Here is a 26,426-nt window from a genome sequence, read left to right as displayed (position 1 = left end):
GCGTCAGACTTAGGAGACGGACAGGTCCGGTTCGATGATGCAGCAGAGCCGATGTATGCCTAGCCTAAGTGTCTTTTCGATGGAGTAGAAGAACAAACTGAAGCGTAATGGTTTTCTTCTGTAGTAATTGTGGAACATTAGAACTCTTTTATTGTACGTTTCTTTAGTTGATGATGAATTTAGTATTTTTAGCAGTACTTTCTTTTATTATGGACTATGTATTTTTATATTCCTAGTTGGATTGTTTTTGTAATAAGGGTATGTTTGACCCATAATTTTATATCTATGATGATTTACTTTTGAAGATATATCTATTTCTTATTCTGGGTTTTTATTATATTCTTGCTATTGTGATCGGGGACCTATGACTGATATTCTTGTGTTTGACACTTAGCGTATTAGATTGAAAAGAAAAGAAAAAGAAATAAAAAATTTAGTGTATATTTCTCCTCAATCTAATACGTCGTGGGCTTGTTTATGTTCTGATTCCCGGGTATTTTGGGAAGCGGGGCGTGACAGATATAAACTATGAGACAAAGCCGATATAGAAATATGATAAGCAATGAGCATAAGAATAATATGTCAAGTCAAACACAAACACACAATATGATCATGGAGTTCGGTCACCCTCGACCTACGTCTCCGTTGCTCACTCACGAGGATAATCTTCACTATCACAACCGATTTTTAACGTTCACCAAAAATATTTACAACTCACACAATCGATTTTCTAGCTCACCGAAAACTTTCACAAATTTCACAAATGCAATCACACAATACACCATCTAAGTGTTAGCCTCTCATGTATCACCTTCCTCAAGTGCTTGGATTTACTACGTCTTCCTAGGCTTTACAACCGACGCCACTCCTCTCGGAATTGACCCCGTCTCTCACCACACACTCTTCTCGGCGTACTTGTATATTACAATGTGATTTCACAAATAATCTCAAATAAAATTTGTTTTGTTCTCTAACAAGATGAGAACTCAATTAAGCTCACACTCAATGTTACAACTACCACAACTCAAATATACAATATGTGAAAATACTAAAAGCTCAAGTGAGTTATGTGTGTAAACAATGAGTATAATGAAATACAATCTTAATATAAAAACTAGCTTAATAAAATTGATAATCAACAAATAAATATATAAAGCTAGAATTGAGTTAGGAAAAACTTCTCTGCAAAAAGAGTGATGGAGATGAGAAATTGAAGCCCAAACAAGAATGAATAATCTCCTCTTCCTCTTGTGAAAACCTCTTCACATAATCACTTAAAAAATAAAACTCAAAACACCCTTAAACTCTTGTAAACTTATTTTTAATTTTTTTAAGTGAGTTTAGAAGTTTGAGGGTAAGGGGTATATATAGATTCACAAAACAAACCCTAAAAATAAAAAAATAAAAATAACAAAATCTAAAAAATAGTTGTTACTGTACAACGACCATATCATCAGTCGACTGATTACATGTGTTAGTCGATTGATGCCTGCATCGGTCAACCGATACGTTATTAGTCGACTGATGCGTTATCAGTCGACTGAGCAGACGAAAACCGCTATCTGCGCTTCACTTCATCAGTCGACTGATCACTGTAGTGAGTCGATTGATAACTTGCACACAGTCTGTTATGAACAAAAAAAATTAATTTCAAACCCCTTTTAAAAATAGCAAATAAATTTTAAAAATTATAAAACTTTGGAAAATATTTATAAACATGTTACAAAAATAATTTTTCAAATTTCATTTCCTATTTGTTGAAAACTCATCATTTTGTAAATTAAATTGGTCAAAATACGAAATCTCAAAAACACATGATTTTGACAAAATGATTTTAAGCAAGTTTTGAAACTTCTTTTGAAAGAACTAATATACTTTATAAAAGATGTAAAATGATATAAATGAGTCTTTTAATCCGTAAACACATATTGTGCAAATAAACATGATTTCATTGATTTAAAATTGTTAAAGCTTGATTTTGTTGAAATCATTTTAAGCCCATACAAACATGAAACAAATATGTGTGTATATATAATTATATCTATTTGTTTCATATTTATGTGGCTAAACTTGAAGGCAATGAAAACAATGTGTGTGAATAATTTGAGCTCTAAGTATAAACACACAAAGTATAAACTAAAACTACAAAACTATTTACCCAAGCTATAGGTCTTCAATGTAGCTCATCTTGGTTGCGGATGAAGCTTGATCTTTTATTTGACTTTGAATTCATCATTGCTTCACTCTGATATCCGCCAACCTCCTTTGAATATGTCATCGTTAAGCTCAATTCCATCCAACCTCCAACAGATGATCTTTGTGTAGGATACCTAACAATCAAATATAAACGCTCGATAAATATTATTAGGAATTGTTTGTTAATCATCAAAACAAGATTAGATAGTAGGCTCATAAACATGAGACCTATCAGAGGTATCAAAGTGAGACGTGATTAAAACTTTATGGTACAAAACTGTTGAAGAAAGTGATATAGAATTAAACTTTTGCGGCCCCAAAGTGAAAATAGCTACCAAATAACAAAAAGGTTCTTTTTCTATATTAATCCCTTAAATCTTTCATATTTTGAAATCACAAGTGTTAGAGAAAGTGATATAGATTTGAACTACGGGGGTAGCAAGTGAAAATATCTACCAAATAACAAGAGGCTTCTTTTTTTTTATTACTAGTTGGATTGCACGTGCAATGCACGTGGTAAATTTTTTTATCATTTATTATAAAATTTTATATTTATTTAAGATTTGTTATTAAATTATTGAATGTAAGCAATGCGTCAAACATATGACATAAAATAAAGTCATTGGACCTTATGCGACGTCAAACCGAATTAAGTTGAAATCTTTTAGACATTTGGATATAAGAACTAAGAATCACACTAATAATCTCATTGAATGAATGAGATATTTGGATTGAACATTAAATCTTTTGTGTCCTATAACAAAATAATATGAGCGACATTCAAGATAGAATACAATAGAATTTGTTCAGCAAGCGCAATATGTTTTCAAGAAAATACAGGTCAAGTACGGACCACCTTATATTCAACATAGACAATTGTTTAGCATCGGTTAATCACTATGAAGTCAAGTTCTTCTCATGTATGAATAGCTTCCACCATGTCTTCTTAAGAGAAAGAATTGAGTCTTGAAAGAAGACCCCAACCGAGCAATACATTCTTTAAAAAAATTGGGTGATTGCAATCTACTTACAGATAATCATCAAAATCCCCAGCCAAAGAATAAAATGAAGAGTATCTCTCATTACATCACAACAAAAAAATATAAAACCTCCTAACTGTATACATCAAAAACCTATCAAAACAACTCCTAACATACTCTCCTAACATACTCATATCCAAAAAATAGAACATTAGCAACATTTAGCAACAAAATATATAGCTTAAAAAACATCTCCATTCATCAAAGACCTGAACTCAAGTAAATAGCATCAAATTGTTGATAACCTAGCAGCTCCCCATGTCTCTTACTGTTTCGTCATGGTTCATAGGAAAGGCTAAAATAATAAGAAGGAAATATCAAGACATATAACATTCTAAGCACAAGTTAAAGGAACATGAAACAGAGATGCATAGGGAATTAGAGCAGATCACCTAAGTACTGATTGAATCATTGATAATGAACAAAGCAATATAGAAATCAATCTCTCCTATAAGGAACATTCTTTTTAAACAAATACCCATACATGTACAATATTTCTTACATTATAAAGTCTACCAACATTTCTTACATTAACATATATAATATTTGTTATGCTATAGAGTCTATCAATAGAATAATTAAGCTAATAGTCACAAATTCGTTTTGGCTAACTATCATTCTCTAAGTTATCATATGACTTGTAGCCTGTAAGCTTAATAATTTCCTTTAGCAATTGCATTATCATTTTTTCTATGTATCATGAAATTAGTACTTTCCTCATAGTAATTCCAATTGGCATTTGAGCTCATATTTGCTTACATGAATTTAGATATTGCAAGATATTTGATAATGTCCCATTTAGTAAAAGTTTACTCTCTGATAGAAATTTAGAAATTTCAGAATCTTTAGTATATAACAATTGAGTCAATTATAATTATTATTAAACAGCTAAAAAAGGAAAGGAAAAAAACAAATAAAGTTCTCTAGAAAAAATATATTAAACTACTATATCTACTTATAGTTCTAACATATGAGCGAAAGGGATATAGCCTATGATGATTTGATGAAGATAAAAAAAGGTTAAATTAATTTTTTTAAGCCGAGCCCAAGGTATTTAATTAGTTTTTACATCTAAAAATTTTTTCCTAATTTTTTTAAAATTAGATATAAGGTATCCAATTAAAAATGCTAGTCCAAAAATATGATTTAGTAAAGGATTTTTATCGACAAAATATTTAATTTGCCTTTGTCAGGTTGAATAGAGCGTGGCCCCCTAAGTTTTGCTCACAAGAAAAAAAGCATTAACATCATTAAAAATAATCTTATAGGATATAATTATTGTTCTCGAGCCTTGATAGAAGGAAACTAAAATAAAACAAAAGGTTATTTGCACTTTAGTATCACAAAGTTTATACCAATTGAACTTCAATACCCCAAACTTACTACATATGTGAGCTCAATTTCTTTGACATCTGTCAACTACTACTGGCCTACTGTTATGTGAGTCTAAAATACCTTTTTAAAAGGAAAAACGTTATTGGAAAATAGGAGGTTGAACTAAACAAGTCGGATCCATATCTATATGGGTCAGATGCAGATTCTACTATGTAGTTTATGGTGGCTTTAGGTCAAAACAGTCAGGAAGCCGGAATGATTAGTCAAAGTCCTAAATGACCATAAAATTGATATCAAGAGGAGTAGCATCGGTAGTAAAGCCTAATGAGAGATAGTAAAGCCGAACACTTGACGGAGACGACATGTGAGAGACCAACACTTGAGGTTGTAGATTGTGATTGCAATAGTGTGAGTTGTGGAAGTCTTTTCATGTGTTGCAGAAGTACTTTCCATGTGCATCAATGTTCAGCTGGAGATCTTTCTACATAAAATGATACGAACTATACACCTTACTGTTATATGAACAATACAAAATGTAGGGAATACACCTGGCATTCAAGTTGTGTTCTCTGGGATAAAGTAAACAAACTAAAACTTGAGGAACTCCAGCATTCCAATTTTCCAAAGCACTCGCTTTTCCTTTCTGTTCAATTTTCCTCTCTTTGGTTCCTCTATTATATATTACAGTGTACAATATAGTAATATCATATCCTATTATTAGAAAATACTTCTGGTGAAAGCACCCCCAAAATGTGTTTGCACTTCAAAGTAGGACTCATGCTTGTGGATGTGGAATTTATACAACACAAAGGGCATCAAGTACTATGGATTAGACATGTATAGATTAAAGAAGGCCTGTAGCTTGAGTTTGTGTTGTTTCAGTTGGAACACCTAAAACTATTGTCTAAGGATTCAAAATCCTTAGAATAGATTTGTGTAGTGATATGGCCAAATATATAGCCAAAGATGTAAAACGCATGTGCCTTTGTTCCTACATAAAAATGACAATGAAGGAAGTAACAAATTTCTTACCAAAACTTTAACCCTTGTTATGGATTTAGATTTCGAGTCAATAACATAGATTTCTTCAAAATCAAGCACAAACTCTGAATCATTTGCGCGTCTATTTCTGTAATGCTTTGTTAAGAAAACCTATAATAGATGGCAAACAATATGAGATAGGTGTGGCATTAAGTACATAAATATAGGAAAACATAAAGCGCCAGAATTTACCTTCATTATCTCACTCTCAGTTTTATACAATGGATCTCTAGGCGCATCAATAGGCGGCTCTGTGACATTATAGCATCCAAAATCAGTTTTTGAACACCTAATATACTGTATAAGAGAAAGAAATAACACCTTTTATGTTATGAAAAATCCTTGCATACAAAATGGTAAATAACAAAATATCCTCTTCTTACAAGAAACTACTCATCTAAAAAGATTATAAAAAGACCCCCATACACTATCATTAATGCAACCGTTATTTCTTAACGTTGATTAACTCTACTTGTATGGACAGTCATGCATCTCTACCATTTGAAAGCATTTTCTCTGCACCTCCATCGTCAAAACCATTATAATAATCTAGATCTTGATTTTGTTACTTATCTCAAATACTTCCTGCAATTCATTTTGGATTCAATTGCACTCTTATGACTTCTTCAATTCCACATGAAACTTTATAAGATGATGAAGTATGTATGGGAAAAAACAAATAATAAGCAAAAGGCTTTAATGTATGATGTTTTTTTCTTTTTCTTTTTTAATTTGGAGCTTCCTCCTCATAAAACAAGACTTTTCCCTTTTTTTTCTTTTTGCGTCTATACATATGAGAGAAGAAACCAGTAACATAATCGCTGCAATAAGGACAAATAAAATCCCAGGAAAAACATTCCTTTTCCTCTTTCTATTATTATCAATGACTTTCTGAATGTAAGTTCTCTTTTGATCTACATTCAACTGATTATATTTGGTTTTTCTACTCTCATGGATTAGAATGTGTTCATCTATAAAAAAAAATAATGAAATATACTATTGATAAACACATATACACAAAACAATAATAATATATATTTATGTTTATTTCAAACCTTGGTTTGAAGTCATTTGGAAGAATGTGCTCTTATGCAAATGTATGGTGATTATGCAATCCAAGAATTAGAATGTAAATTTCTACAAGGAAAAGAAAATTTAATGCATTAAATTATTAATTTTATTTAACATAAGAAGGGCAATGAATATAATTTGAGAGAATAAGTATATTTTAATTGATATTCAATAGTACTTGATGTTTTTTCTTGAGAAATTTGGTACACTACATGCATCATTAATCACAAATAAAGAGAAAAGAAAAGAAAGTTGCTTCACTCACCTGGATCACCCACAACCTTAGAAATGTTTTCAAGAAACACAACGCAAATCCAACCAAGTAATGTTAAATTATTTAATCTAGACGTAAAAGTGTATTACAAAAGTGCACATCATTTCACACATTGTTTTATTTAATCTAGACGTAAAAGTGTATTACAAAAGTGCACATCATTTCACACATTGTTTTGAAAAGATGTTACTAAACATAGGAGGCTTAAGTGTATTACAAAAGTGCACATCATTTCACACATTGTTTTGAAAAGATGTTACTAAACATAGGAGGCTTATTAGATATGCACCAAAATACTATTAATGAGGATTATATTTCATGTGCACGCTACGTGTGTATGTACATAATTCATTCTTGAGGTTAAAAAATGATGAAAAGTTAGAGAGATGGATGAATAAGTGGGGTGTTCAAGATGGTGGTGGTTAATAGGATTAGTTAAGCAGTACGTAGGACATACCTTTTAATGATCTGTATCTATGTGTACATTATATGGATATTTCATGGAATTATTTGAATTTAAGACTTACAAACTTATGTCGAAAGTATTGAACATGCTAACATTACAAACTTATGGTGAAAATGGACCTTAATGTGGGGGTAGCCCTATGTATTCTCATCAACTAACAAACGGTAGAATCCTCTATACAAACTCTGCTAGCAGAGGATCTATCACAAATAGCAGTAAGATCAATTGAGAAGCTAGAGAACCATAAAGAACACCCGCACATGTATGATTAGATAGTTACTTCTTGCATAAGTAAGATAGAAATCAACTTTTTCTTTAGAGGAAAATACTAAGAACTTCTCCAAAATCAACATAAAAAATAAACTTAAGAATATAAAAATTAGATATAAATCTATGATTAAATTTTTTCGCCAAATATCCTTAAATCAATTTTTCGCTAGATATAACTTTATTATTAATTTTCGCTAGATGACATATTTTCCTATTTGTGTGCATTATACCTCTTGTTTTTCTTCTACATGACTCGTGCCCATTATTGCCTCTTGCAATTTATGATATCAAAAACTTAAGTTGCCAAATTTACTGGCTGTAGAGATTCACTTGTACTATTTATTTTGTCAGCTCAGAGCTAAATGCTTGATCTAGGAGATGTTCCTAATGAAATTGTAATTTAGAAAATTTAAAACTAACTCCTGACTGTGTTTGAGGGAATATATTTATTAATAATCTGTATGTAACACTCTGTCATTCTTTTATAGTGACAGGAAATTGTACTAAATTTTATTATTTCTTTATTATAGCATGACTATTAATTGATGCATGATATACACAATATCATAGGTGAGCCGGAGTTATTCTATAATAATTTTTGGGTGAAATATACTGAAGCTTGTTTAGCTGAACAAAAACATTTATAACCCTACACAATGCTTCAACAAAACAGACGCTATTACTATCTGCCATTGACATCCTCTATAAATACAGACGCTATTATTATCTGCCCTTGACATCCTCAACAAAACATGTATTATTATCAGGCTTTAAGATGCAAGTATGTCATAGTTAAATGTGCTAATATGAAGAAAAAAATGCAATTGACAAGATATAATTATATGGCAATAATTATTGATTGCAAAATCGCCAATGAAATCTGTCAAAGATAAATGATCACGAGATTATGTTGATGGTAATACATTAGTGATTTTCCTTCCTTCAAAAACAGCAATTATGCCAGAAGATATAGCTTGTCTCCTTTTCTGACATCTAAATAGCATTATTGGCAGACATACAAAGTATTTGTTCATTGCAATTGGAAACAAAGAATAAAATAAACTATTGCGATCTAGGAATATGGTTCCAAAACCAAAGTTTCCTATATAGCCTAGTAGAAGATAACATTTCCCAGTGGTATGAGTTCAGGTGTCAAGATTTTCCATCATCAATTAAGAAATAACCTATTTCACTTTCCAGCTTTTATTCATAACCAACTTCCGTGGATCAAAATAAACATGAAAAGTAGTTTTTCTATCCAAAGGGGAACTATGCCAATAAACAAATTGACCTTGAATTATAATTATAAGAATTATTACATGGCTAACAGTGCAACAAACAGAGATACAAGCTCAAAATGCTCCACATATCTTTGCAGTGTGCTTAGCTTAGCATCCTACTCATGTCAGAGCCACATCAATTTAAGTTTTTTCACTCACTAATATCTCTAACTATCTAATACATAATTCAAATTGCTTCAAGACTTCTAATCAAATACGTCTACCATACCATCTATAACTCCTACAAATTAAATACACAGTCAAAGCTCAAACCAAAAACTCAATTTATATTAGGATGGGAAAGTTAGCATAGTACATAATTTCATCTTCTTCCGAGGCTTGAATTTGCCCAAATATTTATTAGCAAAAGTGCTTTCATCTATAATTCTATTAGAATTTTGAGAAAATGTTTCAACATGAGCCAATTTGATGTGATTTTGATTGATAAATTGAAATTTAAAGCTAGTTCTTTCTTTTGAATGGAATAACCTACTATGAGAATATAGGAGCGTTATTTTTTTTCTTTACTTGCAATTTTTATTGATATACTGGGATCGAAGTTCTTTCATTTGAATGAAATAACCAACTTCGAGAATATAGTAGCTTTCTTTTTTCAATTGGTTTGTATCAATTGAGATTTTTATTTATGTACTGATATTGAAGTTAGTTCCTTGTTTTGACCGGAATAATACGAGATTATAGTACATTTATTTTTTTCATGTTGATTTTATTAATTCAAATAGTTTGTGGGTTTTGTAATATTAGGACACTCAACTCAAACTATGTGAAAATTAACAAGTATTTAGCATTTTTCTTTTTGGAGCATTTTTATCTCTCACTAAATTTGACTACGTGCCTTGCACATACACTATGCTATTGCTATTCTAAAAGTGTGAAGGATGTTAAAACTTTTTTAGCCATGAAGCCCTCTAAATTACACGTGTAATCCCAAAATAGCCTTCTTGACATTTTTTAGCCAAATGGGTTTAGGGACAAGGAACATTGACTTGTAACTCGCTTAGTCCAATCTCTCTTTTTTTATTTTCAAAATCATGTCGAGCATTATAATTTATAAGTATTAAAGTTAAGAATTTCCTTCAAATAGAGTTGGGGCATGTTAGATTTTGAACATTGGTTTATACAAAATGAACATTTCCATGATCGAATACTAAATAGATTCAATAATAAACTTAATGGTAATTACAAATACTCTTTATTCTATTCTCAGATTGTTGATTAGACATGATAACATCCTCTAATACTTTAAAAACGCCATCATTTTAATTTCAAATTTTCCAGGCATGTGATATTATGTTACCTACAGTGCGGCGGGTAATAGTTATACTTATATATGCTAAGACTCCCCCTATTCTTCTCCATTTTCTTTATCATTCTTTCCTAGCATATATCTAACCACATAGATAACAATATCAGCCTATGTGAAAGTATCTATGAAACTGAACTATGTAAAAATAGCACAAACAAACACATGTTATGAAGAGGAACTGAAATGGGCTGAAATGGGCTGAAATTGAAATTTACCTTTACTGATAAGTAACTTCTCAGCCTTTCGCTACGTGGCGACGAAGCAGGATTAGCTAAATCATCCACAAATAAAACTTTAGGAACGGTATAATGTGTGCATTAAAACAAGTAAAGAAAATACAGAGAAATTGTTATCTAATTATATATTAAAATATTTATGTATGATCCAATTATAACCTTAAATATCCAGCTCCAATTACTCAAATTACTCAATTTACAGAGCGAAATTCTCAAAAGGTATCAAATTCAAAAAATTAAAGGATTTAGAGGGGATTAACCAAAAAAAGCTCAAAAAATCCTCTCAAATATGAAACACCATGCTATCTAATTATCCATAATTTATTAATTCTTCAGAATTTATAATGGTGGACCCACTAATAACTCTCGGCAGTGACTGCGTATGGCAGAAAAGGGAAAGAACACAAAGTAAGAACAATCGAAAATCGCCTGGGAACATCCATTTATTTCATGAATACAAGAATACAATATATAAAAGTAAAAAAGACTGGAAAAAGATTCAAAAACAGGAAATCCCAAGATTCAGTTTCAGTACCTCATTCAAATTTTAATAAATTAAATGATGACTGTCTATTAAAAAACTATGGCACCAACCTACCATTCACAGCCCCTTGCCCCCCCCCCCTCAAACAAAGTCAAAAAGAAAGGGGAAAAAACTTACTTGCTGCTTCTAGATATCATACAAGCAACCAACCAGCAAAAATGGAAAATAAATAAATAAAAACAAATTCAAACTACAATTATATTTGTGTGGGTGTGCGCGTGCATATTGTGGTCATGCATGGTGTGTGGTCCAAGATTTTGTAACTTTTATGGATTAACCTCCAACTAACACATCAAATCTTTAATCCCAGTAACACAACCAAATTCAACAAATCAACAACTTTAATTGCCAACAATCAACTAATGAAATATAGACCCTAATCAACTATTTGTCCTAAACAAGCCTCGCTTTCTATGCCTAAACATCTCATCTCCAAGAAATAATTCAAATTAATATAAAAAACACCAGAAAATATATGGAGTGCTTAGAGGAAATTACATGGATCTTGGGTTTGGAATACCTTGTTAGATATCAAGGATAGATTTCATGAAGGCTTTGTGGTGGAGGATGGTTTGGTTAAGTGGGAAGTACTTGTTCTGGATACTTTTCATTTCAAAGTGCTTATAAATTTATATCTGAACAAAATGATGAAGTGGAATGGTTTCGTTTAACCTGGGGAAGAGATGGTAGTTCGAAGTATTCCTTCATTGCCTGGCTTGTTGCTGTTGTTAAAATTAGAACAAAGGAGTGGATGATGAGAGTAGGGATCCTTGAAGAGATGAGATGAGCACTGTGTGCTGATGGAAGTGAAAACAAAGATCATCTCTTCTTTCTCCTAACTCTCAAGAACTGATTTGTGCTCTGTTGCAGAAGATGAAACTAAGAACTCCAATCAGAGATTGGACTCAGTTTATAATTTGCTTCCAGAAGCTGGTTAAGGGGGAAAGTACTGGAAGTTGTGTCAAGAGATGCTTGTTTTTAGCTGCCATCTATAGACTTTGGCAAGAAAGAAATTCAAAACGTTATAAGAAACAAGCTCATATTCCTCATTATATCACTCAACAATGTATATCAGATGCTAAATGCAAGTATAGCTCTGTTCAGAAGTGAGGAATTATAGGATTTGATAGAATTCTGGATTTGTTTGCTTGGTACTCTCTTGTGTGGTTAAGAGGGGAATTTCTAGTTCTTAAGTTGGTTTTGAAGTAAATCTGGTTCATGGTCCAAGGAGTAGCCTATGTATGTTGAAGTGTTTGAAGCCATGGACAAGCTATGCATAACTGGAAGTTGTGAAGTAATATGGTGCTATGCTTTTTTGTAAATAGAGTACCAGATAGTAGAGGTGAGAATTTCGGGGTTAGTTTGTTTGTTTTTTTTTTTTTTTTTGGTTTTGAGGATTTGAGTTTATATTAGTTTATGTATAGGAACTACTTGCACATTTTTTATAAAGGTTGTGAGTGGTTCTTGTAAACCTGGGTTAGCCTGGGTCCATTTGTAAAGGTTTGATTGAGGAATACAAAAATTACTTACCAGAAAATACAAATCCTATGAAAATCCTCAAAGGAAATTCATCTTTAGTTCGATCAGTGCATCCAAATTTAACAACATTAGCTCCACAATCAATTCAAATAAATACAACTCTAATCCTTCAACTCTAAATTACAAAAATGAAACTGACACAGGAGCAAGATGGAGACTTGAAGGCCCTAATTCGGACAACCCTTGACCTATTGTTGAATTAGAACAAAGTGAGATGATGGCTAATTAGAAGAAAATTAAATAAAATTTTTATTTAAAATTAAAACAAAATGAAAGGAATGAAGAACAAAAAAGTGAGATGGTAAATTGAGCAAATAAAATTTAGAAATACATTTTTCAATGAAATTCCTTCCTGATTCTAACCGATGCCAAAATTCTGACAACTGAGAAGATGATGGCAGAGGCGTAGCGTTGATGATTAGGGCAATAACACTCTCTTTGGAAATTGCTGGCTTAAGATCGGAGGAGATGGGCTGAGAAGAAGGGTAACGGATCTTTGGTGGGCGGAGAGAAAGGCGTAACCTACGGAAACCTTTGGCTAATTTGGGGAGGTGACGGAAGATCGGAGGGGAAGCTTTGATGATGACTGAGAAGAACCGAGAAATCATCTTGGTGGAGGTAACGGAAGATCAAGGAGACGACGTAACCGATGAAGGATTAGGGCGCAACCGAACCGATGGAAGGGTGAAGTGGTTTATGAAATCAGGATATGTTTGATAATTAAATTTGGTGGAAGGCTATTTTGGGGAGGGTAAAGTTTTTTTGGAACTCCCTCTTTTAAAGGGTAGATAGATAATAGTCCCTTAAATCTCTCATATAATGAATTCGTCCTTCAAACCATCGAATTTGCTACTAGGTCTTCTAATTCTTAAACTATTTTGAAATTAGTCCATGAAATCAGTGAAATTGCCATCGGATCCCCCTGATGCTCAAGTTTATCTTAAAATTAGTGTTTCAAATTAAGAGTAGCAGTTAACAATTAGATGGATCTATTTGGAACACTAATTAATTATGAGAAATGAGGGCCCAATAGAAATTTCAACGCCCACAAACTCCGCGTATCCCGCACGTGCAACGGACGTGCCTATCCTCACGGGTGACTACGAAAGGCCCCCGCGTCTCTCGCATCTCACCTCGCTCGATCAAACTTATCCCTTGCCTTCTTCTCCGTTTCAAATCATGGCCGACTCCAACGGCAAACCCCACGCCCTTCTCATCGCCTACCCCCTCCAAGGCCACGTCATCCCGGTCGCGCCGTCCACCTGCCCTCAGCCTCGCTGCACGGCAATCACCGTGACCTGTCGTCAACACCGAGTCCATCCACCACCGCACTCTTTCCGCCACAACTCCACGGTCGACGTCGTTCTCCGAGCGAGATCATAGTCCTTTCTGCGTCCGCTACGAGTCAGTTAGCGCTGGGCTGCCCGTCAGAGCTCGACGCGCTCCGCTCTACGGCGACGAGTTCAACCAGCTCGCTCCTCAGACAGCATCGGGGGCCATGTTGAGGCTCTTGGAGCAGGCTGGTGATGGGCGCACGCCCGTCACGTTGCGTGAAGCGATACGCTTTTTTGTGTGGCACACACGATTGGCGAAGAAGCTCGGGCTGGCCTTAACGTTGTGCGTTTTGGACGGAGCCAGCGCTTGTGTTCTCTTTGTATTATCACATCCATCTGCTAAGGCAACATGGGCACTTTGACTCTTCGAATGGCAGTGAGTACTATTTTTTACCGAGTAAGAATTTTATCATAATATTTTTAAAATAAGAATTGTGGTGATATATATTATTTACGGGTGATTAGAGGGTTGGATGATCAGCAAAGTTAGTTTAAAAATTACACTTCTTCTATTTATAGTGTAGATTACCTCTCTCTATAGAGTTCTTATAGGATCCATACCCTCTCTTTTGACCTTGGAGGATCTATCTGCCAAAAACGATTTCATTTTTTAGATAATGAGGCTAAAAGAGTCTTTTTTTTAAGGATGAGGTGTCACACACAACCCTACGTACCCTGGCCTGTCTATAGAGGCAAAATTTTTTGACTAGTGGGTCTACATATCAGCAATATCAACACTAGACAGATAGTGAGTCCGAACAAGGGTAGTAAAGTCAAAAAAATTGTTGGTTTAGTACAAATCGTGTTAGAGGCGATATTCTATTCAATATAACCAACGATACGTCTTTATGAACATATATATTAACGCTCTAGTTTTAAAGACGTATTACAAGGTCTTTCTTAAGAGGAAACCTTCTTGTAGCAAGTGTCAAGGTTGGATAAGAAACATTCTTCAATTGCATTAAAGTTTTTCCTTTTGTATTATATATAGTTAGCGAGGACCGCTAGCCACAATTACGAGTGGGCCTCACTAACACTATGGCAGGGACAACATATGTCCATACAGTGCCCCTACAGGGGCACATGCCCATGCCACGGCTGCGAGTTAGCTCACTCGCGGTTGTGGCTAGACTTTGTTTTTTTACTCAGAAGGAATCTTTTGTGCTTAGCAAAACTCACCTTAACGTGGTTAAGTCCTTAACTAGGATAGAATTGGTCTCGTTAAGAGGCTGCCAAATCCTATTCTAGTTAAAAAAAAAAGAAAGTAATTTGAATTAAAGAGTTTGGGTGACGATTGAGCCATTAGTTGTTTGCCAAACAAAGTATTATTCCTATCCATGTTAGCAACCACTAATTTGGTTTAGGAGAAGTTGTCAAACATACCCTTATATTTTATCTTATGAGTTTTTTTTTTAAAGACTGCATTTTAAAAAAAAAAATAGCAAAATCGTCCCTTTTGTGAATTAATTAAGGGGCTGTTTGGTTCGCTATTATAAGGGGTGGAAAACTCAGAAAACCCCTCCACGTCAGATTTTTAGCCCTCCACGTTAGCTTTTTTGTTTCCGTCCATTTCTTTGTGCCGCTTTGGTTCGCTCGAATGGAAGAGGGAAAACTCTGCTGAAATCGCCGCCAACTAAGATTTTTTTTCCTCTCCGATTTCCTTCCTCAACCAAGTGAAATTGATGAAAACTCTGCCACGTCAGATTTTTTTCCTTCTCTGCTTTGTTTACAAAAGTTTTTCTTTTTTTTCTATGCGAACCAAACACAAGAAAAATAAATACATTGGTTTCCCACCATTTTTTATGTGCGAACCAAAGCAAAACAATCTATTTCTTGGAAAAGTTTAAAAAACTCAAAACTTGTGTTTCTTTACATGGAATTGCATTTCTCTATATCAAGGAAACGAACCAAAGAGGCGCAAATTAAGTGACCAAAAGAGGTCGTAAATTAAGTCATCATGAGTGGCCAAAAGAGGTCAATTTTAAAAAATATAATCTTTAAAATACATGGGATTACTAGTCCATTGCATATAGACGTCGTAAATTAAGTGACCGTTAAATACACGAGAGTATTGGTCCCGTGTATTTTAAAGAATATATATATTTTGCAAAACCGACCTATTTTGGTCACCATGATGTTGTAGTCAAAAAAGGTCGATTTTGCTAATTTATTCACAAAAAGAACGATTTTGCTAATAATTTTTTAATTAAAAAGGTCTTTTTTTAAAATTTCTCCTGTAGTACAAGATTTTTTTTCCGTTAACTTCATCGAAAAACTTCAATAGAACAAGTAGTTTGTTACCTAACCATAATGCATGAATTGAAGGAATAAATATTCTAACAGAACTCGCATAAAAATAAGTTATTTGGTGTCATTCATGCAGAAGTTAAGGGAGGAGAATTTAATTAGAGTTTCTAATTGTCCTTAAGCGAGGTTCAGAGCACCGCATTTATTGGATATTCCCTGATAAAATTTGCATTCAATAGACATTTACATGAGTGATCTCAATCTAAACTTGGAACTTTCCACACACAATCAATGGTTAATCTGAGATACGTCTCAAGACACGACACATGACATAGATCTGTCCTAATTCGTCACCTTGTGATCACATATACTGACAGCATGTGATCTAACCAATAATGGGCTATTTGGTTGGCTAAAAAAAAAAGAAAATCAATTATAAAAAAAGTATTTTATATAATAAGTTATTTTTTTGTGTTTGGTTCACTTTTTAAAACTAAGAAATGAGATAAGATGAGATGAGTCGTCATCATGTTATTAGATGATGTGATTTATTTTTAAAGAAACTCATTTCATGACTTTTTTTTTTTTAGGAAATGAATGGAAATTAACTTTTAATAGAGTTTTCTTATCATATTTCCTTTTCTTTGATTTTAGGAAATCAACCAAACAGGCGCTAAGTGGCCCATCAAGCTCTTTCATCACTGACTAAACATATGAACGAAACCAACAAAAGACACTAATAGTTAGCTCATTTCACACAATAACTTCCATCGAGTACTCATTAGATAGAAAATTTTTAAGAGAACTTACGTTGCATATATAATTTTATTTTATTAATTTCACTGTAATGACAGAGAACCGGACGGACAAGATCACGTACATTCCGGGCGTGGACGAAATAGAACCATCAGATCTCATGTCATATCTCCAAGAATCCGATACGTCTTCGACCGTACACAAAATTATTTTCAAGGCGTTTGACCAAGTTCGCGGTGCAGATTCTATAATATGCAACACGGTGCAAGAGCTCGAGCCCAAGACGATATCAGCACTGCAATTAGAGAAGCCATTCTACGCGATAGGCCCCATTTTGCCCGAAGGCTTCACAAAGAGCAAGCTCAAGACTAGCCTGTGGACGGAGTCAGACTGCAACAAGTGGTTAGACTCGAAGCCAGTAGGCTCGGTGTTGTACGTCTCGTTCGGCAGCTACGCGCATATCAGCAAGAAAGAGCTGGAGGAAATAGCTCTAGGGATCGCAGACAGTGAGGTTAACTTCGTATGGGCTTTGAGACCGGATACGGTCAGCTCAATTGATCCGGATCCGCTACCAAAGGGGTTTGTAGATGATACTAGAGATAGGGGATTAGTCGTGCCATGGTGTCGTCAAATTGAGGTGCTTGGTCATAAATCCGCTGGAGGATTTTTGACACATTGCGGATGGAATTCGATATTGGAGAGCATACGTTGTGAGGTACCATTGTTGTGCTTCCCGCTTTTAACCGATCAGTTTACAAATCGGAAATTGGTCGTTCGGGATTGGACGATTGGGATCGATCTTGGTGGAATTGATACTAATGTGAACAGAAGAGATGTATCAAAGAAAATTGGCAGGTTGATGAAAGAAGAGGAAGGAAATGAGATGAAGCTTAGGGTTAAGGAGGTGAGGAAAACACTTGAAAGTGCAATTAGTCCGATTGGTTCTTCACAAAAGAACTTCGATAGCTTCATTGAGGTCATGATGACGAGGTCAAGGAGCATGGCGAAGTAGAACGATGTATCGTTTATTGGTATGTTATTTGCACGTTTGTATTCTTCATTGTATTGTGTAATGATTCGTACGCTGTAATGCTTCCTTTGAGTCACTTTTTTTTTTTTGGAAAGTCCTTTGAGTCACATTTATTTCTGCATCATTGTATAATTGACATAAGTAGTGCTTCAAATGGAAATTACCTTTATAAATTCGATCCTTTTCAGTTGAAACCCCCCAATTCAAAATGAATGATTAAGATCACACCCTTTGATGAGGTGTTTTGATAGGATTGATACTTCTAGTTTTCTTCCAAAAAGAATATAAAATAAGTTACTCTATAGGAGCAAATATTGGTTTTATTCTTCATATCGTATTAATTAACGGATGTAGCATCTAGACATGACAGTTTTAATACACTTGACGACACTTTTTTTTTTTGACCAAATTGACTCAAAGAGACATATCTTATTTGGGTCCTGAATTCATGTATTTGAACTGTATATTTATCTATTATTTTTTAATGTGAGATTAAATCCCATCTCATATTTATATTAAGGAGAAATTGTATCAAGGCATAAAAAAAAAATTCATGTGGCTCAGCCCCCCTAATTATTTCTACTGTGTATTGGCCCCTAAAATATATTTACCCAAGTTACATATTTTACCCCTTTTTTATTCTCCACCCAAAAATCTCATCATCTCCTCTCTCCCTCCTCTCTCCTAACCCACTATGCTGCTACTACTCCCTCCTTTCCTCCTCCTCTCTCCTAACCCTAACCTCTCCTCTCTCCTCCTCCTCTCCTTCTACTCTCTCCTACTCTAACCCTAACCCTCCTCTCCCTCTGATCTGTCATCTCCCTTTCCCGCCTCCACCTCCGTCACCATCAGCCTCTCCTCTCGCTCTTCTTCCTTATCACCGCTACCTCCTACTTTCTCTCTTATTGTCACTGCCTCCTACGTCGTCTTCCGACGCTACCATCTTTCATTATCCCTCAATAAGAAAAGCTCTAGGGTGATTCTCCCGCTCTTTTCCTCTTTCCTTATTATTATTCCTGCCTCCATGTTCTCTTCAATCTGCACTTTTTATCAAAAGACCATAAAAGCTTGGTTTTGTGGCAAAATTGGTGTCGATTTCTTCAATTTAACAATGTGTGTTGGAGAGCGAATGATAGTGAGCTTGATTTTTGGGGCAAATTGGTGGAGCTTGATTTGTTGGGGGTTTTGATGCATTTAGAGATTATTGATTTTTGTGTGTTTCTAATATTGAAAATTTTGACAAATCCGTGTACTTTTTGTTGCTACAAATTTGGTTTTTATGTTTATGATTGTGTTCGTTTAGAACCGCTAACAATGTGTTTGTTGTTTTGCTTCAACTAGCGAACTTGGACTATGTTGAGTTCAATGGTTAAAAAATAGATTAATCTCATAATAAAAATCATGGAATTGTTTATACCTATACAAATGAAACAAAATAGAAGTAGAACTCAATTGAGATGACTATATATTGACCTCATTTTGCTATGTATTGGATCGATGTATCAAGTATATGTTAACTTTAACCATATCCGGTACATATTAACTTATTTTAATATATATTAGGTCATCATATCCAGTACATGTTAACTTTAGCGAATACCTATTAACTATATCTACTACCTGCTAACTTTAGCCAGCACATGTTAACCATATCTGATATATGTTAACTTTAACAATACCCGTTAACTATTTTTGATACATGTTAACTTTAGTCATTACATGTTAACCATATGTAGTACTTATTAACTTTAGCCAACATTTGTTAACTATATATCGTACCTGTTAGCTATACTCAGTACATGTTAATTATATCCAGGACCTGTTACTTTAGCCAGTACTCGTTAACTATTTCCAGTACAAAGATGATTCTACAAGCAGATTTTACTCATCTTTAAGCAAAAGAAGACAAATAATACAACCCAAATGTGCATATATAATAACAATGGATTCTAGTTGTTTGCTTCACTCTTAACATTGCTACAAGACATGCTATTTACAACTTTATAATCCCACTGCAATCTACCATGATAATCCTAACCCATAGCCTATTCGATGAAATTGTAAGCATTTTAGTTATTAAGTACAAGTATTTCAATTATTGAAAGACTCGACGATATTAGAACTAATGTGAAAATATATAAAAACATTTAACAGGTACTGGATATAGTTAATAGGTACTGTCTAAAGTTATCAGATACTAGGTATAGTTAATAGTTACTAGCTTAAGTCAATAGGTGTTGGATATAGTTAACAGGTAATGACTAAAGTCAACAAGTACTGAATATAATTAACAAGTGCTGGTTATAGTTAATAGATATTAGATATATTTAACAGATAATGGCTAAAGTTAATAAGTAGTAGATATACTTAACAGGTACTGGCTAAAGTTAATATGTACCGAATATAGTTAATAGATATTTGTTAAACTTAACAGGTACCTGATATTGTTAATATATAATGGGTGAACGTAACATTAAATAGATAAACTTAACATGTAATTGATAAACTAATATTAGGAGTCAAACTAAGTGTCAAACTAAGTGTCATTAATGTTTTCAAAGTTTTAAACGTGCAGAGATCTAACACATCATCTCTCTTTGGCATTTCATCAAATAATTTACAAGCAATCTCCAAACTGCCATATATCATATACCCACTTACTACTCCAAAAAATCAAGTTGAGGATGGTGGTGAGCTCAAGGAGGAGATACTACTCCATATAACATGTTCCTGTTAAGTATCACAAGCACATGTTAATTATAACTCGTTCTTGTTAAGCATCACATGTATATGTTAACTATAACAGGTACATATTAACTATAGACTGTTCTGGTTAAGTATCACGTATAACTGTTAATTGTAACTTGTACCTGTTAAAAGTAATTTATAATTCATATATTGGATAATTTCTCATCACCTACTAATAAAAAAAGTAAACAAATATTAGAGCTAACATGACCATATATAAAAATATTTAACAGTTACTGGGTATATGTAACAGGTACTAAATAAAGTTAACAGATATTAGGTATAGTTAATAGATACTGACTAAAGTTAACAGATATCAAATTTAGTTAATAGATACTGGTTAAAGGTAACAGATATTAGGTATAGTTAATAAGTAATGGATAAAATCAGTAGGTAATGGATATAGCTAACAGGTACTGGCCAAAGTCAACATGTACTAAATACGATGACCCAAAACGTAATGAAATGAGATCAATGGACAATCATCTCAATTGATTTCCTCTTTAATGTTATTTCATTTGTATAGATATAAACAATTCCATTATTTTCATAATGAGATCAATCTATTTTTTAACTATTGAATTCGACATACGCTAAGTTCTCCTGTTGAAACAAAACAAAAAACACATTGTGTACGGTTCCAAAAGAACACAATCATAACACTTAAAAACATCTTGCATTCATAAAAGTTGTGCCTAACTAGTCCCATAAGTAGTTCATCAAATCACATTAACTTCATCAAAGATATAATCAAAATTTTCATTTTTGATGGCACATCTCATAGCATTTCCTCAAATATTTGGCCTTCAAAAATTTTAGCCCAAGTAATATCATTTTAACATGCAAGCCAATCACCCACCTCACGAGCATTTCAATAAACAACACATATGTCTCAAAACCCTAGTTATTCTTCTCCTTCTCCTTCATTACCTACTAGTTATGTGCCATAACGTTGGCCTTCATCTCCTAGCCACCTTCTACACCTCTTGCATACCACCCTCTATTACTAAATCCATCAATACCCCCTCCTGATATCTCTTTATCTGCCCTCACCATGGACCTCATTGGCTTGATGAGCTCGACCTCTCCTTCCTTCTCTCCTATTCCTGCTCCATGTTCCTCTTTATCCATCTCACTGACCGTCTCTCTTCCTCCTCTAAACATTCTCAACATTTGCCTAAGACAAGGGGGTCAGAGGGTGCGCTCGAGGATGGTGGTGGTGGAGGGGGAGGCGGGAGAGGGAGATGGAGGGGTCGGAGGGCAAGAGGAGTAAGAGGGAGAGAGGAGGAAGGGTAGGGTTAGGGGAGAGGAGGAGGAGAAGAGGACAGGAGAGAGGAGCAATTGTGGCCTCCATGAAAAAAAGAGATAGACAGAGGAGGAGGAGGAGGAGGAGGAGAAGAGTGGTATTTGTAGAAAAATTTTGAATTTTTTTCTTGAAAAGTGTAAATAGGGGCTGAATCATATAAACCCAATGTATTTGGGGTCAATACGTAAAAAATAATATGGAGGGCTAGGCCACATGAAAATTTTATTTTTAAAGCATTGACACAATTTTTCCTTATATTAATTGCATGGATTCAAGATATTTTCAATGGGAACAAATCCTATCTTCTGCATTAGTTTGAATACATGATAACCTATATGCTTAGAATCATCTAGAGTTCACTAAACATCAACTACATGCGCGCATCACAAACAAAATAGAACGTCAGTCGTCTAACTATCAAACTTCAGCTTACGTAGTCCTTCTTTGTGATCCTTCCGGGAATCTTTACAATTATCATTTTAGCATGCGGTCCTCTTTCCATGGCATCAAGCGATTCTTTTTCCAAGTTCCATTAATTTTGAGCCTGTTTGGTTCATTTCCCACTTTTAGTAGAAATCTCATTCTATGAAAAAAAACTCATTTATGGGGTTTTTTATTTTTATTTTTATAGTTTTCTTAGAAATGAATTTCTGGTATTTGGTTCGCACAAAAAGCATGGGCGGAAATCAATCTCCACATGAAGCTCTCGTTTGGTAGGTATATAGACATATGAAAATATATAATTGGTTAAAATTAAGTTTTTCTTGTGACCCAAACTTTCATACATATGTACACACTAAAAAAACTAATTTTTTTTAATCATAAAAAATGTGTCTCCAACCTGTTTCCTCCTCATTTTTTAAAGAAATGAGTGTTCGCCAACTAGCTGATGTGAAGGCCTTTTTTGCAGCTCGTTTCTCTATTTTTATTTGCAAACTAAACCCATAAATGAAAAGCTCAAACTCAAATTGCCTTGTTAGATGGAATTGTCAGAGCTTGGAAACTAGAAAGTGGTTTTAAGCTAACCATACAGCCCATTATGTTGAGGTTATTAATATTTAAGCATATTTCCACATTTGATACGATAAAAAATAGTAATGAGTTTAAAATAAGAGTTGGGGTCAACAACAAGAAGCTATAACTTTTGGTTAAAATTGATTCTTAGCAGTCCTGAAATAGTCTAGTTAGCCACTATGAGCGAAGTGATGAAAAATTCTAAGTATATTTGATAGTCGCATGTTGAATGCATGGTTTGGTTAGCTCATAGTGAGTGATGCAAGAGTTAGTGAATTAGTTAGCCCACGAGTGAGCGATGCAAGAGTTAGGGTGTGTTTGGATTGAGGGTAATGACTAATGAGAGGTAGTGAAAATTATGGTGACTTAAAAACTTTGTTTGGGAATCAAATTGGGCTAGGTAGTGGGGGAGAAGGGAAGTAAAGGAGGGGTAAAAGTCTTTTTTTTCTTCTCCCCCAAATTGGGTGTAACCGGAGTGAAGGTAAAGGAGGGGAGCAAAGGGCTTGTTTGGATTGAGGGGAATGAGGGTGAAGGGAAGTTAGGGGAACCATTCACCTCCATTAACCTTGTTTGGGAACACTTAGGAGGTTAAGTTAATTCACCCTAGTTCTCCTTGGTTCACTCTCTAATAGTATAAAAATTGTTACCCTCCAAATTGGGGTGTAACCAAGGGGAAGGGAACTCCCTTCCCTTCTAGTATAAAAATTGTTACCCTCCAAATTGGGGTGTAACCAAGGGGAAGGGAACTCCCTTCCCTTCCCTTCCCTTCCCTTCACTCAGTTTCCCTTAACTTCCCTTCACCCCCTACAAATCCAAACAGGCCCATAGAGAGACCAATTTAGCCCCTATCAAGATCTAGCAATAACATAACCTAATAGCATGTTTTATATATATATTTACTTCCATTCCCTTCGCTTTATTACACTTCCCAAACAGGGTGAAATAAGTTCCCCTAATCTCCCCTTACTTATTTTCCAAATAAGTTTTACATATTATCTTACCTTCCCTTAATTTAACTTCTCCTAAGTTCCCTTAACTTCCCTTCACTCGCTCCAAATCTAAACAAGCACATAAGTGGTGCAAAAAGTAATGAGTTTATAATAGGAGTTAGGACCAATAACAAGAAGCTGTGGCTTTTTGGTTAAATTTAGTTTCAAGCTTCTATTCAGGATCCATCAACTCTAAATTGGTCCTAATTCTCCCCCAACAGTGATAACAAAACTGATTTTGACAACTTCATGCTTTTTTACCAGAGTATGTCTTTAATAATTAAGCACATACAACTTGCACGTAATTCTACGCTGTAGGAAGCAATTTGCACATAATGCTATGCTATAGGAAGCAGTTTGGCGATCTCACTGTTCTACTCGCATTTTCTCTACAAGAAAATAACCAAACACACTCACAAAATTTAACTTCACCCTTAAAAAAAAAAAGGATATGTACTCACCATGCCCAGACAGCAAAGGATTTATCATCACTTGACAAAAGCTAATTAATACAAGACATACTCTGGGAGATTATACCTCTATGAATGTGATGGGTTGGAAAGTACATTGACATTGTATATTAATGGAATGACATAGCTCTCCCATCTTTCTATCTCCACAACTTGCTCAGCTACTTGATCAAGACAAGGATTTGTGCAATAATTAAAGATGACAGATGACAACCAAGTACATCAACGAATTGTAATAGCTACACAGAGGTAGGAAAGAAAATTGCATAAAAACTCATATGTTGCCAAACGACAAACTTTTGTTTTTGTTTTGATTGACACTGAACTTTCAACCCATTAAAAAAAGCCGATATTATTTGTTAGCTTGTTATTGCTTGATTACTTTCAGTGAATCATCTCCACTGTTTTATTGTGCACTAATTTCAGAATGCTTCCAACCTATAATGCAGTGATTGATGTGCTAAAAAAGAAATCAATATTAACGAAATTTAAGGTCTATAGTGATCGATACATCAATTCGGAATTATTTGATATTAGCTCACTGTGACTTATTGCATAACGACAGAAAAGAGAGACATCTAGGACCACCTGATGAGCTGAAAACTTAAGCATCAAGTCTCAATTTGACAGAATTTTTATTATTTGACAAAGATATTTTTGGCTGATGAAAATTTTGGATGTAGATTATGTGCCTTTTTCCTTTCACTCTGAACCTTCATATTTGTTGGTTAGCTGGCTAGCTGCAAATGATTTTCAGGCCCTAGAACAAATTAGTGTTAGATCTAATCAAAACTTGAGATCTAAAACCATATAGCCATGATTAATTCAAAGAGATTAACAAAATCATAAGAGCGGAAGCTTATACCTGAATCCATGGATGAACCTTGAGATGGGTTTTGGATCTTCTAACCTTAGGGTTTCTCTAAATCCGAATTTCTCTAGCTAGATGGGGGTGTAGAGAATTAGAGAATGTAACCCTAGGTTAGGGACCATAACCCCTTATTTATAGATGTTGTACTTTTGTAATTTAGCCCCTCAATAAATCACAATTACAACCTGGTATCTGCACATATAACCCCATGACTTATTTAAATACCAAATTAACTCAACTTAATTGATCACTTTAGTGGATTATCCTGAAAGATAGCAATACACATTGATTAATCATATGTACCCACAAATAGATTTATTAGATTAAATCCAACAATCTCCCACTTGGGCACCATATGATTCCTTAAACTGTGTATAACCTTATGAGCTCAAAAATTGCTATCACTGAAATGGTATTTCCGAACAATCTCGTCCATTGACTATATCAATATAGGATCAAAGCGGCCTTCGTCACATTTATCGTGACTCGACCCATCAATGGTCACATATACCAATACAATCAAACGACATAGATCAATCATGGATGTGCAGCATGAAAATTACATGCAATGTGATCAGTACATGTCTATTTTCAACTGGTCCTCCTTAGTGAGGTCAAAACCAAACATAATGTAACAGAGTGTCTTAACTGAATACTTTATTCTGATCAGACAATATAACCAAACACAGAGCACCACAATTACAAACTCCCACTAAATCATGATATCCTCGAGTATCACCACACCCATATGAGCAGTATGCTCATAAAAGACCTTGGGTGGCAATCCCTTAGTAAGAGGATCAACTATCATGGAGTTTGTCCCAATGTGCTCTATGGATATCTGTCCACTCTGTACCCTTTCTTTCACAACCAGGAACTTAATGTCAATATGTTTTGACTTAGTTAAGCTCCTGTTGTTATTGGAATACATTACTGTAGATTTATTGTCACAATATAACCTTAGTGGTCTTTTAACATTTTCCAAAATGTGCAGTCCCGTGACAAAATTTCGCAGCCATATTCCCTGATTGGATGCCTCATA

At 34.2% G+C, this 26,426-nt stretch overlaps 2 protein-coding genes across 3 annotated transcripts; one reads left to right on the top strand and one right to left on the bottom strand.

Annotated features, from left to right (window-relative positions):
* LOC109837487 lies at positions 3,163-13,291 on the bottom strand. 2 transcript variants are annotated; one of them, XR_002246290.1, is made up of 5 exons: positions 12,951-13,291; positions 10,516-10,571; positions 5,805-5,863; positions 5,604-5,723; positions 3,163-3,531 (listed from the first exon to the last, which is right to left on the bottom strand). XR_002246290.1 is itself a non-coding variant. In XM_020405746.1 (5 exons), the coding sequence occupies exons 1-5, from the start codon at positions 13,225-13,227 to the stop codon at positions 3,520-3,522; spliced, it is 570 nt and encodes a 189-aa protein (XP_020261335.1). In that variant the 5' UTR covers positions 13,228-13,291; the 3' UTR covers positions 3,163-3,519. The 2 variants fall into 2 exon arrangements, 1 of the variants encoding a protein (XP_020261335.1); XM_020405746.1 differs by having other exon boundaries at positions 5,805-5,909.
* LOC109837486 (UDP-glycosyltransferase 86A2-like) lies at positions 13,744-18,155 on the top strand. The gene is given in 4 exon segments (XM_020405745.1): positions 13,744-13,882; positions 13,884-14,237; positions 14,239-14,329; positions 17,055-18,155. Coding segments are annotated over 4 exon segments (1,443 nt in total). The 5' UTR covers positions 13,744-13,798; the 3' UTR covers positions 17,969-18,155.

The sequence above is a fragment of the Asparagus officinalis genome, chromosome 4 (assembly GCF_001876935.1).
Source record: "Asparagus officinalis chromosome 4, Aspof.V1, whole genome shotgun sequence".
NCBI classification, from domain to species: Eukaryota; Viridiplantae; Streptophyta; class Magnoliopsida; order Asparagales; family Asparagaceae; genus Asparagus; species Asparagus officinalis.
The sequence above is the reverse complement of the archived record's forward strand: the minus strand, read 5'-3'. Positions and strand labels throughout refer to the sequence as shown.

Coding starts and splice junctions, on each gene's coding strand:
- LOC109837487 (XM_020405746.1), bottom strand. CDS start 13,227: ATGATTTCTCGGTTCTTCTCAGTCATCATCAAAGCTTCCCCTCCGATC. Junction 10,572..12,950: donor AAGGAATTTCATTGAAAAAT/GTATTTCTAAAT, acceptor TGGATGATTTAG/CTAATCCTGCTTCGTCGCCA. Junction 5,724..5,804: donor CTGAGAGTGAGATAATGAAG/GTAAATTCTGGC, acceptor CATCTATTATAG/GTTTTCTTAACAAAGCATTA.